The following is an 18,330-nucleotide window of genomic DNA, read 5'->3' as shown; positions in this document are numbered from 1 at the left end:
GATTTTGAATAAACGAAGAGAGAGATACAGTTGGCAACCAAGTTATAGAACTCAGCTTATTTCGCTTCTACTTTTTATTTATGGCAGTTTATGGGGAATAATTATAGGAATAATGTTTGGGTCATTCAGTGTTTCAGAGCCTAACTTCACAATTGGCATAGGCACAAGGTCTTGTTATGCAATGTTTTATTATCTGCAGTTGAATATTGGAACACAATATGTCTTTCCCCCCAATCTCTCCTGAAAATAGGTCCTCCTACAGTTTTGTAAGGAAACTGGACAAGTTGAGCACATCCAAAATAAATCAGACTCTAATACTCCGTATATTATTGCACTGAGAGACCTGGGTATATTGTATTTTTCTTCCTGAATCTTGAAAAAATTATATTTAACAATCCTGGAATGGATTTAGGCTGGTTCTTTCCTTCCCACAAATATCCAGAGTCTGAGAGAGTGGAGCAACCTCTTCCCTGTAAGAGAATTGGAAGGGATCTTGGAGGTCTTCTAGTCCAACCCCCTGCTCAAGCAGAAAACCCTATCCTATTTCAGACAAATGGGTGTCCAGTCTCTTCTTAAAAACCTCCAGTGTTGGAGCACCCATAACCTCTGGAGGCAAGTTCACTCATTAATTTTTTTAACTGCCAGGAAATTTCTTCTTAGTTCCAGGTTGGTTCTCTCCTTGATTAGTTTCCATCTGTTGCTTCTTGTCTTGCCTTCAGGTGCTTTGGAGAATAGCTTGACTCCCTCTTCTTTGTGGAAGTCTTTTAGGTATTGGAACACGGCTATCATATAAATAAATATAGTTATTTAACCTTAAGGGGATGGTTGTATTGGTTCAGAAATATTATGATTGATCCTTCTGGGCTGTCACAGATGCAAGGGAGTAGCTTACAAAATGTTGTTGTTGTTAGTTGCGAAGTTGTGTTCGACCCATCACGACCCCATGGACAACATTCCTCCAGTTTACAAATAAATAGGTTTAAATATTCTGATACAATTGTTTCTTTGGAGCTTGTTTTGACAGAGAGCCCATTATGCCAAAAACGATCTGATAGTGAGCTCATCTGATCATGTCATCCTCTACTTTTTCATAGAGTTTTAGATTATCTAAGAGAGGAAGAAAAAAACTGTAATGATGCCTATTGCAATTCCAAGAGGTTGGCTATTTACATTGGCTATATAAATAATGTGATAATAATCATGTCCTAGCTAATATGGTATCTCCAAATCTGTTTTCTCAGTGGGATTCCTAGTTTTACTAATGGTGATGATGATTCTACATAGACTTTAGTTTTAAGAAAATGAAAGTTGTTCTGGGGGATAGTAACAAAGTCCTGTAAATAGAGCTTGAAGGACTTGGACTTTTTCATCTTGAGAAGATTGAGGGAATGTAAGACTACTTCAGAGCCTTGGTGGAGCAGAGGGCTAATGCCTCCTTAAGTAACACCAGCTGCCTGCAATTAGTGCAGGTTCGAGTCCCACCAGGCTCAAGGTTGACTCAGCCTTCCATCCTTCCGAGGTAGGTAAAATGAGGACCCAGATTGTTGGGGACAATAAGCTGACTTTGTAATAATGCCGCTTGGTGGGGGGGGGGGCTGAAAGCCCTAATAAGCAGGCATATACATAGAATGAAGGCTATTGCTAAGCACATTGATTTGTGCTTGAGATTGTAAGCCGCCCTGAGTCTTCGGAGAAAGGCGGGATATAAATGGGATTATTAAAAAAAATACCTCAACATATGTCATATGGAAACTTAAGATCTGTGTTCTTTCTAATTCCAGCATTGAGGACATGGAGTAAACATATTAAGCCACAAGAAACCACTTTCTATTGGAATTTTTTTTCAAAAAGTCTTAATTGTAAGAGGAATTTACAGCAGAACCAATTACCAGAGAGATATGTTCACGTTTAGTCCAGACAATCATCTCTCAAATGAAAGTACTTTGGATTCCACAGTGAACAGGGGTTGGAAACAATGGACTAATTGTTATAGTCCATAGTTTATAATTTTCTTTTCATTTAAAACAGTAGTGCTAAAATATAGTTTTAAAGGTAGATGGGAGTGAGTCCTGTTATGAGTTTTCTTCAGAATCTGTGAGTTCTTCAGAATAATGTTATCAACTTAATTAATGAAAGAATTTAATCTGAATGCCACCCCAAAATACTTCCCCTTATGCGTTCTGATGCTAAAATAGTGAAGAGTTTTAGCTCTTTTGACCAGATTTAATGTTATGCTATCAGCAATTTTAGTTGGTAGATAACTAGAAAATTGCATATAAGCAGCACCTTTGCCCTTGTAAAAAGAGGAACACTGACTCAGTAGAACATGTATTGCTTCTTTTACACAGAAACTTGATCTATTTATGCTGCATCTGTTATTAGGAAAATGCTAAATTGATCTCCTGGTGGTCAGCTAGCTGAAACTTATAGATTCAATAAGTCCATCCTTGGAGGTGCATTCATCAGCTAAGAAATGTGTTTAACTTTTAGCAGTGTAAGATCTGTTATGGTTAGTAGGACAGAATTAAGACAAGCTTAATAGAACTGAGAGATTTCAGGTTTTAAATATTTACTGCTGGCTTAGAATAGAAGGGAGGACTCAAGCACACTTCTGCTTGCAATATTTTACATATTTATGAAATGCTATTTCTATAGTTTGTAATGGAGTGACTATAATGAAATGGATAATGCTAACCTCCAATTTCCTAAGTAAAAAAAAAGTGAATAACAACCGTAATATAGATGACATTTCTGTACAATAAGACAAGCAAAAATTCTCATGGATTTCCACATTTTAGGTTTCACCAGATTTTTTTTACCACAAATTAAGTTTTAAAAATTGAGAGTATTTTGTTCAGCAGTTGAGAATGCCTCAGCCATCTACACTTATTTTTTTAAAATTAATGATGGCTTAAATAGGTTCCATGTCATTTTTTAAAGTTTAAATTTAAAGTGTGCACATAAATATATATTCAGAGTTTGTACTAAATCTGAACTTTAGTACTCAATGCAATATTCATTTCTTTAGCTCAATATCTACTGTAGATATGAACAAAAATGTAAAAGCTGGTGTCTTCTTTTCCTAGGATCCACATCTTATTAAAGTTTTCTCTATTACTGAGCTATATAAAATCTACTCATGTGCAACTCTTTATCATTCTTCTGACTCAGACTAACTAAACACAAGATTTTTTAGTGAACTTGCCTTCTGGTTTGCCAATGCAGCCGCCAGGAACGTCTGGAAGGTGAGCTCTGTCTTCCGAGTCCAGTTTCGCTTCACTGAGGGGACCCTGGAAAGGGTTGAAAGTCACCCTGTAGGGGCGACCAGCAAGGAGGGGATCCCCACTAGAGTGCCCTTCCGCTCTATCTGGGCCAGCCCTCCAAACCGGCAGATGAAAGACTGGTCATAGCAATATGGCTCGTCACTAGGATGCAGACACCTGAAGTCACACTTACCACCAGGCAATTATAAAGCAGCAGAAATTACCAGAAAATAAGAACATTATATTGTAATACTAATTAGTTGATGTAAGATGCTGAGAATTCAAATAGATAAGACATCCTGAACATTAGATCTTGTGATGAATTGTGATAAAGGGAATTGTGGTTATTTAAAACTTGGAACCCCTTCATGGATTACTGCCTTGTCGTGGCGAAGGGGCTTGCGTAATTCAATGAAGCTATGAGCTATGCCGTGCAGGGCCACCCAAGACGGACAGGTCATAGCCGAGAGTTCTGACAAAACGTGATCCACTGGAGAAGGAAATGGCAACCCACTCCAGTATCTTTGCCATGAAAACCCTATGGACAGTACCAAAAGGCAAAACGATATGACGCTGGAAGATGAGCCCCTCAGGTCGGAAGGCGTCCAATATGCTACTGGGGAAGAGCAGAGGGCTAGTACTAGTAGCGCCAGAAAGAATGAAGCGACTGGGCCAAAGCCGAAAGGACGCTCAGCTGTGGATGTGTCTGGTGGTGAAAGGAAAGTCCGATGCTGTAAAGATTTTTTCTCCATAGGAACCTGGAATGTAAGATCCATGAATCAAGGAAAGCTGGACGTGGTCAAACAAGAGATGACAAGACTGACATCTTAGGTATCAGCGAACTAAAATGGACAGGAATGGGTGAATTTAATTCAGATGACCATCAGGTATACTACTGCGGGCAAGAATCCCTCAGAAGAAATGGAGTAGCCTTCATAGTCAATAAAAGAGTAGGAAAAGCAATACTGGGATACAATCCTCAAAATGACAGAATGATCTCAGTTCGAATCCAAGGCAAACCATTCAATATCACAGTAGTCCAAGTCTATGCCCCAACCACCAGTGCTGAAGAGGATGAAATTGACCGGTTCTATGAAGCCCTACAGCACCTTATAGAACTAACACCAAAAAATGATGTCCTTATCATCATGGGGGATTGGAATGCTAAAGTAGGAAGCCAAAAGATAACCGGAATAACAGGCAAGTTTGGCCTTGGAGTACAAAATGAAGCAGGGCACAGGCTGATAGAATTTTGTCAAGAGAATACGATGGTCATAGCAAACACTCTTTTCCAACAACCCAAGAGACGGCTCTACACATGGACACCACCAGACGGTCATCACAGAAATCAGATTGACTATATGCTCTGCAGCCAAAGATGGAGAAGCTCTATACAGTCAGTAAAAACAAGACCAGGAGCTGACTGTGGCTCAGACCATGAGCTTCTCCTTGCAAAGTTTAAGCTTAAACTGAAGAAAGTAGGGAAAAGCACTAGGCCACTCAGGTATGAATTAAATCATATCCCTGTTGAATATACAGTAGAGGTGACAAATAGATTTAAGGAATTAGATCTGATAGACAGAGTGCCTGAAGAACTATGGACAGAGGTTCGCGACATTGTACAACAGGTAGCAACCAAAACCATCCCAAAGAAAAAGAAATGCAAGAAAGCAAAATGGCTGTCTGAGGAAGCTTTGCAAATAGCTAAGGAAAGGAGGGAAGCGAAAGGCAAGGGAGAAAAACATAGATATGCCCAATTGAATGCAGAATTCCAGAGAATAGCTAGAAGAGATAAGAATGCCTTCTTAAATGAACAGTGCAAAGAAATAGAAGAAAACAATAGAATAGGGAGGACCAGAGATCTTTTCAAGAAAATTGGAGAGATGAAGGGAACGTTTAATGCAAAAATGGGCATGATAAAGGACCAAAATGGCAGGGACCTAACAGAGGCAGAAGAGATTAAGAAGAGGTGGCAAAATTACACAGAAGAACTATACAAGAATGAGCTTAATGTCCCTGATAATCACAATGAGGTGGTCACTGACCTCGAGCCAGACATCCTAGAATGTGAAGTGAAGTGGGCCTTAGAAAAGCTGAGCAACAACAAAGCTAGTGGAGGTGACAGTATTCCAGCTGAGCTATTCAAAATCTTAAAAGACAGTGCAGTAAAAGTGCTACACTCAATTTGCCAGCAAATTTGGAAAAGTCAGCAGTGGCCACAGGATTGGAAAAGATCAGTTTACATTCCAATTCCAAAGAAAGGCAGTGCCAAAGAATGTTCAAACTATCGCACCATTGCACTCATTTCTCATGCTAGTAAAGTCATGCTTAAAATCCTACAAGCTAGACTTCAGCAGTATGTGGATCGAGAACTACCAGAAGTACAGGCAGGATTTCGAAGAGGCAGAGGAACTAGAGATCAAATTGCCAACATACGCTGGATCATGGAGAAAGCTAGGGAGTTCCAGAAAAACATCTACTTCTGCTTCATTGACTATGCTAAAGCCTTTGATTGTGTGGATCATAACAAACTGTGGCAAGTTCTTAAAGAGATGGGAGTACCAGACCATCTTATTTGTCTCTTGAGAAACCTATATGCGGGTCAAGAAGCAACAGTGAGAACTGGACATGGAACCACTGATTGGTTCAAAATTGGGAAAGGAGTCCGGCAAGGCTGTATACTGTCGCCCTGCCTATTTAACTTATATGTAGAGCACATCATGAGAAAGGCAGGGCTAGATGAATCAAAAGTTGGAATTAAGATTGCCGGAAGAAATATCAACAACCTAAGATACGCAGATGATACCACTCTAATGGCAGAAAGTGAAGAAGAACTAAAGAGCCTCTTGTTGCGGGTGAAGAAGGAGAGTGCAAAACTTGGGTTGAAACTTAACATTAAGAAAACCAAGATCATGGCATCTGGCCCTCTCAATTCCTGGCAAATAGATGGGGAAGAAATGGAGGTAGTGACAGATTTTATTTTCCTGGGCTCCAAGATCACTGCAGATGGGGACTGTAGCCAAGAAATTAAAAGACGCTTGCTCCTGGGGAGGAAAGCCATGACAAATCTAGACAGCACACTAAAAAGCAGAGACATCACCCTGTCAACAAAAGTGCGTATAGTCAAGGCTATGGTCTTCCCAGTTGCAATGTATGGCAGTGAAAGTTGGACCATAAGAAAGGCTGAGCGCCAAAGAATTGAGGCCTTTGAACTATGGTGCTGGAGAAGACTCCTGCGAGTCCCTTGGACTGCAAGGCGATCAAACCGGTCAGTCCTAGAGGAGATCAATCCTGACTGCTCTTTAGAAGGCCAGATCCTGAAGCTAAAACTCAAATACTTTGGCCACCTAATGAGAAGGAAGGACTCACTGGAGAAAAGCCTAATGCTGGGAAAGATCGAGGGCAATAGAAGAAGGGGACGACAGAGAATGAGGTGGCTGGATGGAGTCACTGAAGCAGTAGGCGTGAGCTTAAATGGACTCCAGAAGATGGTAGAGGACAGAAAGGCCTGGAGGAATGTTGTCCATAGGGTCGCGATGGGTCGGACACGACTTCGCAGCTAACAACAACAACAACAAAACTTGGAAATTATAAATATTAAACGTTAAATATAAATATTAACGGGAAACTAAAAATTGGGAAAAATTAATGAGGACATTGATTGTCTAAAAAATTCAATGTTAAAACAACTAGGATATGTATAAACTAAAAATTATTGATAAATGTAAGAAAGTTATTTTTTATTTAATTGATATAATAAGAATTGTATTAATTTAAATATGAGACAGTAAATACCAAGGGGAAAAGAGAAGAAACATTTAATGATATTTGTATGTTATTGAATTATTGATCAACTCAGCTGCCACGTTGCTTTTCAAATATTTAAGTGTAAAACTAGAAAACCAATAAAATTTTCTTTTAATAAAAAGACTTTTAATGAACCTTCTGAGAAAACAAAAGAAAGTAGAATACAATTGTGGTTGTAGTGTAAAGTGAAGCATCAAAGAAGTTTCAGAGAATATGTCTATTGGCATGGGTTTAATATGATTTTGTCTTATTTATCTGTATTGCCCCAACATTCATTAACTCTGCATTGATTTACATTGACATTTTGCATTTGCTATTTTGTGGCTGATTTGTTGCTTTTGAAAAAATCCCTGTGGACCTCTATGTAAGAAAAATAAAAACAATTAATTATCATGTTTTTTTAAAAAAATCCATTCCTGAGGACTTTCCAAGGTGTTGTTACCCAAGTAATAACTAAGTCTTTGTACTTCAATATTCTGTAAAAAGAGAAAGAATGATATAAAAATGAAGAACTAATGAACTTCAGAAATAACCATTCTAAAATTAAATTTAGAAAATCTAAATTAGAAAGCAGGCAACATGGCACCCAAGGCTGAGGCAACATAGGGAATATCACACAATGGAATGGAGATAACTGATTATCTCTTCTTTAATTTTCCAGATTGGTAGCCTATATTGACAAACCTTTACCATTTATAGTATTTTTGCATATGCCCTTTAATTTTTGAGTGACTCTTGCATTTATTTGTATCTTTTTGTAGATACTAAATGAAAAGTCTAGCTGAATTCTCATGTTAAATCCTCTATGTAATATTCAGGCAAATAACACAGTCCCCTTTAAAACATAATAAAAATGGCAGGCCTTTGATTGAAGATAACCTGTTATAGATGATAGCTAGTTTTATATATCTGTATTTCTCAGGATTTCTTTTAGTTGCCTTATGATTAAAAATAATATTTTTCCTAGTTTAGAAAGACAACAACAGATATGACGAAAAGATATTTCTATGTGAATTGTAATCTATAGTATTCTGCATTGATTACCTTTTCTTCCTGCTTGCTTCAGGATCTGGGAATCTCCCCTCCTCCTGGCTGCAAAAGAAAATGATCTCTCAGCCATCCAGAAGCTGATAGCGAGTCATACCTGTGACCTTCATGAACGAGGTAGTGGTCCAAGCTACTTATCATGACCTAATTACCTATTAAGAAAAAGCAAATTTTGAGGAGCAAAAAAGAGATGGAAGGATGGTGGTAGAAATGTGTGGCTGGTTGGTTGGCATATGCAAGGAGAGCATCAGATCCTGGAAGGAGCAGGATGGCTAAATGCCCTAAACTTACTTCTGGAAAACAAAAATTGCTCCTCATGAATCCATAAGGCATATTGCATGGGCACTCTTCTTTATCATCTGTTAGGAGAGAGGCCCCAATACTAGAGATCCCAGAAATAGATGTGCCCAAGCATTCTACCTGTAAACATAATTGTCATATGCAAACTAGTTGTGGCTATCTCTAGAGGGACCATCCCAAGATCACTGCAATGTCATGGCATCTTCTCTTTCTTTGACACTCTTTGTAGGTGCTGTTGGGGAGACAGCTCTTCATGTAGCTGCCTTATACAATAACTTAGAAGCTGCTCAGCTCTTGATCAATGCTGTTCCAGAACTTGTTAATGAACCTGTGACCTCTGAGCTGTATGCTGGTAATTATTGTGATTATTGGATTTATGTCTCATTCTTTGAATAAAATATCAATGAAGAAACTGTTAGTTATCATAAACATAATTAGTCACCTTCTAGCTCACAATCAAAGGGGAAAAAATCTCGGAATATATATATGGAAACTCTATTGAAATGGGTCTTTTCATGATACCCAGCTATGGAAAATAAGATAATGGGATTACTCATGGCAAGATGTTCTGTTATTTTTCTCCAATTACCATTCAGGCCCACTTCCAGATCTTCAGATGTTTATGGGGCATGGTGGACCTTTTCAGTGGGTTAGTGTATGGAGGTTGATTTTTCTGATGTGAAAAATGCACTTTTTTATTGAGCATAAGAACATACTTAAAAAGAGTGACTATAAATGAATCCAGAACATCATTTATTCTACAATAGACTGTGATAATATAACCATTTAAGTCCAATTTTTCTCTACAGTGCCCAGAAACAGTGACATATTAGATATGTTATAGGATATTTGTTTTAGACATATAAGACATGTTTGTAGCTAATTTGGCTAATAACTTGCCATATAAACTGTGTGTGCAACTGAGACTATAATTTGCCCTGTTTAAAATAAGAGTATACTGTATTTGCGAACCTGATCTATATTGTAGACCAATATTTTATTTGCTCCATAAACTATTTGAAATATGACATGAACAATGAAGTACTCAAATGTTCAAATGACACCAAATACTAGGAACAAAAAGAAATGGAAAGAACTAAATTATGTGAATGGACAACAAAATGGCTCATTGTAAGTGAATGCAATCTAACTTCATAGGTGGACTGACAGAATTTGCAGTTCTGGTGGAAATGTTTGTGATTCTGGTGGAAAGACATTTTTTTGTGATTCTGATGAAAATGCTAAGAATCCCCAGTGTTAAAAAACAAACAGAAAAAAGACTAATTCCACTTGAGAGATTATTATGAAAGGAATAAAAAGTATAATTGCTGATATCTTAATGTAAATGGACATAAGAGTGCAACTTAAAGCACTACGTATTCAAAATGGATTAGTAGGAAGCTTGTGGTGAGATCTGAATCAAGGACCTCACAGTTCAGTCATTTTGCCACTGCCTCATACATACTAGGCCCCTGAGAAATATCTTCTTAGAAATTCAAGATGGAATATGAAGCAGCGCATTAAACATTAACACTCTTGAATGAGAACCTGGGTATTCATTTTTAACGGCAATTAACTTTGCAATTGCATTAATAATTAAATCCAGCCTCCAAACTAACACTGAATCAAATTCAATTCCCTTCTGCATTTAACCCTGATGAACTTCTTTGAAAATGCATGAGGCTGATATAAACTATAAGTGATTTAAAATATGTATTTATGTTGTTCATGAGATACTATTCTAAAAACTGCATTGATCCTATAATGAGTTCTCAAGAAGGCTGATCATGGTTTCCAGAGGAATAACCAGTTTCTGTTGTAGAGGAAATAACAGATAACTTAAAATTTAACAGCATTATGATAACTTTGTGCTCCATGGAGTAAAGGTTTCCTCATTTGTGTTGTGGTCCTAACAGGAGCTACTAAGAAGTAAACAGAGCAATCTGAATTAAAAGAGAATTTAGTCTGCGGAGATATAATAGACCACAGACTAAACTCTCCGTGGTCCAGAACCCAATCTTTTAGCTAGAGTGCAGGAAATTATTTCAGCCCTACTCTTTTCTTTGAACATCCAGCCAATATTTGCCTTGTTATAAGTCTACTACTTCTTGTTGCAGAGCTTTTTCCGTAGATGCCAGCCTCTTTTAGGGGTGTGTATTTGGGCGGGGGGGGGCATAGATTTAATAAGACAAGAAAAGTTCCTCAGGGACTCCATTTTTATAAAAAAAAACCTGAGTTTTATAAAGTAAGATCAGTAGCTAATAGCTCTTCTTCTTGATCCAACATGGCATTAACTGATGATAACGTTTCATGATTTTCTGGAGTCACCAGAGGCCATGATAATCTGATGAAATAGATTATAGTTCATGTAAATGCATGACTACACTTGCTTATATACACATATAAACATACACATTCATGCACACACAGACACATGTAGATTTTCAAGATGCTACAAGGTTTTTTTTGTTGTTGTTAATTTTGTGTATTACAGGGGAGACAGCTCTTCACATAGCTGTGGTAAACAAAAACCTGGGCCTGGTGAAAGCTTTGCTTGAGAAGGGAGCTGACGTAAATGGACCTCGTGCTACTGGATATGTTTTCAGGAGAAGAAATGATGGTCTTTTCTATTTTGGTATGTCGACGGTCAAACACCTTCTATTTGAATAATCTGCAATTTGCATTGTACTTTGCATAAGTAGAGGAAACTCTGTGGTAAGAAGGAGCGTTTTGTCCCTTGAGTCCTTCTGATACACAAGGTGTTCTCCTCCAAAACACTGTAGTCTTCTCAGCTATCATTCCTCTGTCACTAAAGGTCCACATACTTAACCTGCAACTGGTGGATCAGGAGGATAACTTTGAGGGGCAAGGTTATAGGGAAAAATCTTTCAATGGTATAACAATAATAGGAATTCATTCTATGGCACTTGATCTGGGATGGGCAGCTTTTATCTGCCCATTTACACAACTCAATCCTCAGTTGAGGAACATGAAGTCATCAACCAACCCAAAGTGACCAGATGTAAAAGAGGACAAGAGTTTTGTGTAGCCTTTCCAAAACAGTTTTGTAGAAAAGAGAATCTAAGAGTGTTTTCTCATTCCTACTTAACCAAATGGATCAGCTGCCCATTTGCATCTAGCTGCCCAGACCAACACTAAGGATTGTCTAAGCATTTAAAACAATAGTAACAATGAGATTCAGTGTGTTTTTAGGGATATAAGTGACTAAAAAGTATACTCTTGTTTTATTTTTTTGTTCTTGTTGTTTTTGCTCCTATGGGGGAGGGTATTTTTATTGTTATCATCCTTATGGTTGTTTCAATTGGTTTTAACCTCAGCATGGATATTTCAATTTTTATTTATATAACCTATAGATTGCCAAGGATTTAATTGCGGCAGAGTAGAAGTAAATTTTAAAAAATAAATTAATAAAAAAACAATGATAACATTGCCCCACAAGGCAAAATGAATTAATTTGTGTTAAATATCTTTAGTCAACAGAGCTTTCTCATTTAAGAGAAAAGAAGCCCATACAAAAGAGGGAAACACCACCAAGTAGAAGAGAAGTATCTTCTCAGAGTAGTCTATAATTTTACTATCCCTGCCTGTTTTTGAAAATAAACTATTCTGAAACAGCTGGAGAGCTGCATTATTTCAATAGCTTTTGCAATGCTTGTATCAGTAGGCTGATAGTGTTCCCACTGAAGAGGCTAAAAGAAAGATCTCATAATGAATTTGTGATTGAGGTGAGAGTTAGTCAGGACTAGGGAAGCATCTGCACTCCTTTCTGAAATGGCTAGTGTTGGCTTGTTCCCAAGGAACTATTGCTAAAAAGAGTGAAGTGTGCTGAAGATCTCTTAATGGAGAACTCATAGTTCTGTCACCAACTCCTAGCTTATTTAGATAAGACACATTGGTTTAAATCTGGTATGAACAAGAGAGGAGCTAATTTGATCTGCTATGTTAACAAGAACAGCAACTTTCATGCTTCCTGAACCTTCTCTTTTCAAAAGAAGCATCAAGATGTTGTTTATTTTGAGAGAAAATATGGTTTTAAAGGTCTATTGGAGTAATAATTTCGTGCATTTAAAAAAACAAAAAAATAGTTACGGTAAGTCCATAAAATAAGAACTACAAGTGTAGCAGATGTAGGGTGACCCATCCCTAGCAATAAGTTGTGTGTCCATGTACTATTACCTCTTACTTTCCCTAAGGACATCATGTTCTTCAGTTGAATTCCACTACAATTCAGATAAATGGATTTATTTTAGCTATTAGCAAGCTGTTCCACCTCTGGTTTCCTCTGGTATTTTGATTCGGAGACTCTTTTTTTTTTTAACAGCAGCTAAATACCCAGCCAACAGTAATCCAGATTTCCCAGTTGGCTGCAGTGGAGCTGAAGATTGGCCATGCTATGCTTAGAGAGCCCCCTCATTACCTGTTTCAGGCCATAATTAAGCTATGCTTAATAGATCAATTTTCAAGCATTTTGGTAATGACTCCTCATTAATCTTGGCTGTGAGTAAATTGTAACACTCCAGAGTGAGATTGCGAATAAAAGGTGGATATATCTAGATACTGCCATCCTATTCCTCTTCTGGCTGCTTATATTCCAACTAATTTCCAATTCTGTTGGGAAATGTACACTCTCAGAGGTTATTTGGATTAGTTTAATGACAGTGGAGACTGGAGTAAAGGGCATCTTTCTTAACTGATGGTATAATAATGAAAAGATCTTTAATACTGGTATGGTGGTAAGGAAATATAGATATGTTATCACAATGTATATGTGCATGTAGGGGGGTATGCATGTATGCATAGGGTGTATGTGTGCATGTTACGTACTATTTTCGTCTTGGATATGTTGTTCTATGATATTTTAAAGCTTAAATAATGAACAAAAATAATCCTCCTTTTCTTTTTCTTTCTTCTTTCTTCTTTCCTTTCTCAGGGGAACACATCCTGTCTTTTGCAGCATGTGCTGGGAGTGAAGCCATTGTGCAGTTGCTGATTGAACATGGCGCTAACATTCGAGTGCAGGATTCCCTGGGTATGCCTTCCTCAAAGGTTCTGCAATTTGTTAAAGGGCATGCATGCGGGAAGAGAAGGTGCTTTGTGCAACTCTTCCCTTGAGTAAGGGAAACTCCTTCTCTTATCTACCGCCAATAATATCACCCCACAGAGGTAGACAGATACAATACTTCTGAGTCAATTGCATATAGCTCTATACTGTCTTGCAGAGATAGTGGTCCTTCTTGCTAGAGATTACCAAAACCCCTTTCTGATCCCTATAGAGCAGGGGTGTCAAACTCAATTTCATTGAGGGCCGCATCAGCACTGCGGCTGCCCTCAAGGGGCCGGGTGAGTATGGCCAGGGTGGGCGTGGCTTACTGGGTGGGTGTGGCTAGAGTGCGTATGACCTACTGGGTGGGCATGGCCAGCTCTACATCGTTCGCATCAAGGGTGCCTATGGGGGCCTGGGCAGGAGTGGGACAGATCTGAGGGTCTCTGGCAGAAGGAGGGTCTCTGGGCCAGGGCCAAGGTAGTGGCGGCCGTTCCCTCACTGTTTCCAGGATGGCTTTGTGGGCCACATGAAACCACTTCGCGGGCCGAATCCGGCCCCCGGGCCTTGTGTTTGACATGTCTGCTATAGAGGGATCAGATTTGTGGGAGATTGGGAGAGCGGGTTGGGCTTCAGGCTGCATTTCTTTGTCCTCTCTCCAAAAAATATTCACTTAACCTTGCCGGTCATGGAAAACCATCATCTCAGTTGCAGTGGGTGGAGCCATAAGATTGTTATATGTGTACGCTGAAAAAAATGCAGGCAATCTAAACTAGCTGTAAGAGCCAAGCTACGTGATCAGAAGAATCACCTTGTTCCACAATTATCACTTCAGAATGCGTGCAAGGATTTAAATACATAATGTGTTAGAAGAACCTTTTCAGTGTTGTATTGGCTTTTTATGAAGAGAATTGCTGTACACTAAATATTTCATACTAGAATGATACATTCTCCACTGGTTACCCAGAATGATGCAAACTGGCTATTGCTGTTTTGATTGACTCTGTTGTTTAAGTAAGTTGGCCTGGAATCTCTTAATTTTAAAAAATTAAAAAGTCTGTTCCAAATCATACAGCAGGCCGAAACTTTCTTGGCACAAATATTCAGTGCAGGAAACTCCATTCTTCAGTATTTAATCGTTGGACTCCTTTTCCTGATAAGCCAAAATAGAAGACTGAAGAGTCTGAACAGGCATCAATTATTTATCAATTTCTCCTTAAGATACAAGGATGAACTTAATTTCTGTTTCTTTTTAATTTCTGATAGGTAATTCAGTCTTCCACATCTTAACCCTCCAGCCTAACAAGGCATCTGCATGTCAAATATATGATCTTCTCCATTGCTATGACAAGAAAGAGAAGGGTCTGGGGGACCTGGATGCGATCCTCAACTATGAGGGACTCACCCCTTTTAAATTGGCTGGGGTAGAGGGCAACACTGTGGTGAGTAAAGTGTTTCTTTACAATTTGTTTTTATTATTTCTGGTTGGAAGTATATGCCCCCTTTTCAGGAAGGATTTAAAGGTGTTCAAACAAGGCCTACAATAAAATTGTAAGACTCTTAAAAAAAAGCTATGAGTGATTTATATTCCATGAACATCATGATGGTTCAGATTGTTGTCTTTAAGTCCAGTGGCACAGTAGGAGTTTTGTTATCTTGTTCCACTTCTGGAGCCATTTTCCAGAATGTTGCAGATTTCAAAGCTCCCCTAGATGAAGGTGGGAAATATCCCTGAACTGACAAAGTGGTCTCTTTGAGAGAAATCCTGCTATATTTCCATTGAAAGCCCTCAGCCCAGCTTACATAATGGGGATGCCAAGTCCTATTACTTACCAACACCAATACCTCTCTTCTTGAAAGTGTATGTATAAAATCTTCTAGGAAAGACTATCAATTAACTCCTTCCTTGTAAAAATGGAGGCGGATATGTTGTGAGCTTGGCAAGGTCTCCACAAAGGAGAAAAACAATGTATTGCTGTATCTCAACCTTCATTAGCCCCTTCATGGCTCCCTTCTGGCAGGCAGTAAATAGATACTTCCCCTTCCCCCATACCTCAGGGGTTTGGTTTAAAAGGGAGATTGCTGAAAGCCCCTCTGTTTTGGAACTCTTCAATCACAAATTAGATCTTAATTTTTAGTGCATCACTGAGAGAGTTGAAACGCAACCTATATGCATTTTAAAGAACCTGTTTTCATGAGCATTTTATTTATTCATTTATTTGATTGATATAATCCTTTTTCAAGAGCACGGGGTGGCAATACATAGAGTTTTCTGTTCTATATTTTCCTCATAATAAAGGTCCAGTGGAAAAGTCAAGCTGAGAGACAGTGGTGGATCAAATCTAATGATTTGAGATTAGACTCAAACTCAGAATCTCCTTGGCACCTTATCCAGCTGGAAAAAGTTCAGAGAAGAGCAACTAAAGTGATGAAAGGCCTGGAGACTAAAACATACGAAGAAAGGCTGCAGGACTTGGGTTTGGCTAGTCTAAAGAAAAGAAGAAATAGGGGAGACATGATAGCAGTGTTCCAGTATTTGAGGGGCTCCACAAAGAAGAGGGCATCAAACTATTCTCCAAAGCACCAGCAGGCAGGACAAGAAACAATGACCAAAGAGAGAACCAACCAGGAATTAAGGAAAAACTTCCTAACAGTGAGGACAATTAACTAGTGGAACAGCTTGCCTTCAGAAATTGTGGGCGCTTCATCACTGGAGGTCTTTAAGAAGAAACTAGAGAGTCACTTGTATGAAATGGTATAGGTTCTCCTGTTTGAGCAGGGGGCTGGACTAGAAGACCTCCAAGGTCCCTTCCAGCTCTGCTCTATTCCATTCCATTCCATTCCATTCCATTCCATTCCATTCCATTCCATTCTATTCTATTCTATTCTATTCTATTCTATTCTATTCTATTCTATTCTATTCTATTCTATTCTATTCTATTCTATTCTATTCTATTCTATTCTCACAATTACATCAGCCTTTCTGACTTGTTGTACTATAAAAGATTAAATGATTTGATTTAACAGAAGTCCCAAACACCTGACCAAAAAGGAGCATCAGGGCAAATATTTATTTGTGTAAAAGAACTAAAGGCTAGAGACCTTAACTTACTAGTTTGTGATGTTACATTAAAGCCACAAAAAATATTCAGTTATAAGTATTAGCATAGCATATTTGACATGCATGCTCTGGACAGGAATCTACATTTCAGAGTGGAAGTTTATCAAATTTCCAGGCCACCCAACTCTGGGTTGTTTCACAATTTTTTTTTAAAAGGAAACAATATTTTATATAAAAATATAACACTCATTTGAGAGAAAAACATAATTTTCTCCCATATCACCCTCACCAGTTTAAAGAAGGGTAGAATGCGCAGAACAGGCAAACTACAGGAGACAGACAATCCTTCAAATAGGCTAGTTACATGTAAGGAAACTTCTGTGACTCCACTGTGTAAGCCAAGTTATTGATGGTATTATTATATTCTCTAACTTTTCTATTAGATTGCATTTTGGTCAATGAAAAGAGAGAAGCATTATGAGAGTTATTGGTTGTGGGAGCAAACACACCTTCAACAGCAAGCATCCGGGCTGACTGAAAATTTTCTTTCCCCCCCAAATTAGATGTTCAACCACCTCATGCAAAGAAGAAAACACGTCCTATGGACTTTTGGGTCTTTGATGTCTACCTTGTATGACCTTACGGAAATTGATTCATGGGGTGATGATCAGTCTCTTCTGGAACTTATTGTCACCACAAAAAAGAGAGAGGTATTGTGTTGAAAGGCTTTCTAGTAGAGATCCAGGTTTATTTGGTCAGGGCATTACCGACAGTGAAAGAGGGAGTAGCTTTCTTAATGTCACCCTGTGATCAAAAATGTGTAAAGGGTTTCAGTAAATATTAGGCAATTATCTGGTGAAGCATTGCTTAGAATGCAGTATTGCAGGCTGACTCTGCTCACTACCAGGTGTTCGATCCTGACCGGCTGAAAGTTGACTCAGCCTTCCACCTCTTAGGGAGTGTTGTCAAGCACTATGAAGCAGTATGTAAATCTAAATGTTATTGCTATTGCTGTCATTGTCTTACACAGACTGAGAGCTAAGGACCCATTTGTGTTATCCTATGCCACTCTTATGGTCATATCAATCAATCAATTTATTACAGCCAAAGGCCAACATTTATGGTCATACTGATTGCTCATTAGAATATGCAATGTTTAAAAGAATTTAAAGAAATAATGCCACCACCCAGTATATGAACTGGGTTTGGATGGTGGATTTTTGGGGGGATTTCAGCCATGAATGGTCATCTGCCTTGCTCAAAGATCTCACACATCTTCAAACTATGTTCTGCTTTTGCATCTTCATCCTTATCAATTTCATAATTAGCATTATTCACTTTCATTTTTACATACTGAAGACTTCTAGCCAGGACTCCAGTGCTCCTTCCCCAAGTAATGAGAAACACTGAATATTTCAATACATTCCCTTTTAAAAATCATCCAATTACCCACTTCATTTTCAGGGCTTTTGCTGTCTTTGAGAATTATTTATTTCTAAGAAAAAGGCTGAACACAGGCTGCTTTACATCCCTCAGGCCCGAAGAATCCTCGACCTTACTCCTGTGAATGAGCTGGTAAGCCTGAAGTGGAATAAGTACGGACGGCCATATTTTTGTATCCTGGCCTTATTCTACGTCCTGTACATGATTTGCTTCACAATGTGTTGTGTCTACCGGCCGCTGAAAGAGCGAAGCTGCAATAAAACAAATGAAAGAGACAACACAATCTATGTTCAGAAACTTTTGCAGGTAGGTTCTTTAACACGAGTCTATTAAAAATGTAAAAATCA

General features: G+C 38.4%; 1 protein-coding gene across 1 annotated transcript in view; it reads left to right on the top strand.

Moving 5' to 3' along the window:
- LOC308664271 (transient receptor potential cation channel subfamily V member 6-like) overlaps window positions 1-18,330 on the top strand; it is a gene marked incomplete at its 5' end in the record, with an annotated part of 126,266 nt that overhangs the window by 78,837 nt on the left and 29,099 nt on the right. Inside the window, 7 exons of the mRNA XM_081321346.1 lie at window positions 8,137-8,234; window positions 8,647-8,769; window positions 10,912-11,052; window positions 13,369-13,467; window positions 14,746-14,921; window positions 17,104-17,250; window positions 18,077-18,289. Of these exons, the coding sequence (XP_081177472.1) occupies window positions 8,137-8,234; window positions 8,647-8,769; window positions 10,912-11,052; window positions 13,369-13,467; window positions 14,746-14,921; window positions 17,104-17,250; window positions 18,077-18,289 (997 nt within the window). The remainder of the gene's footprint in view (window positions 1-8,136; window positions 8,235-8,646; window positions 8,770-10,911; window positions 11,053-13,368; window positions 13,468-14,745; window positions 14,922-17,103; window positions 17,251-18,076; window positions 18,290-18,330) is intronic.

The sequence above is a fragment of the Vipera berus genome (assembly GCF_964194415.1).
Source record: "Vipera berus genome assembly, chromosome: 2".
Taxonomy (NCBI): domain Eukaryota; kingdom Metazoa; phylum Chordata; class Lepidosauria; order Squamata; family Viperidae; genus Vipera; species Vipera berus.
This window is presented reverse-complemented; position numbering and strand designations above follow the sequence as displayed.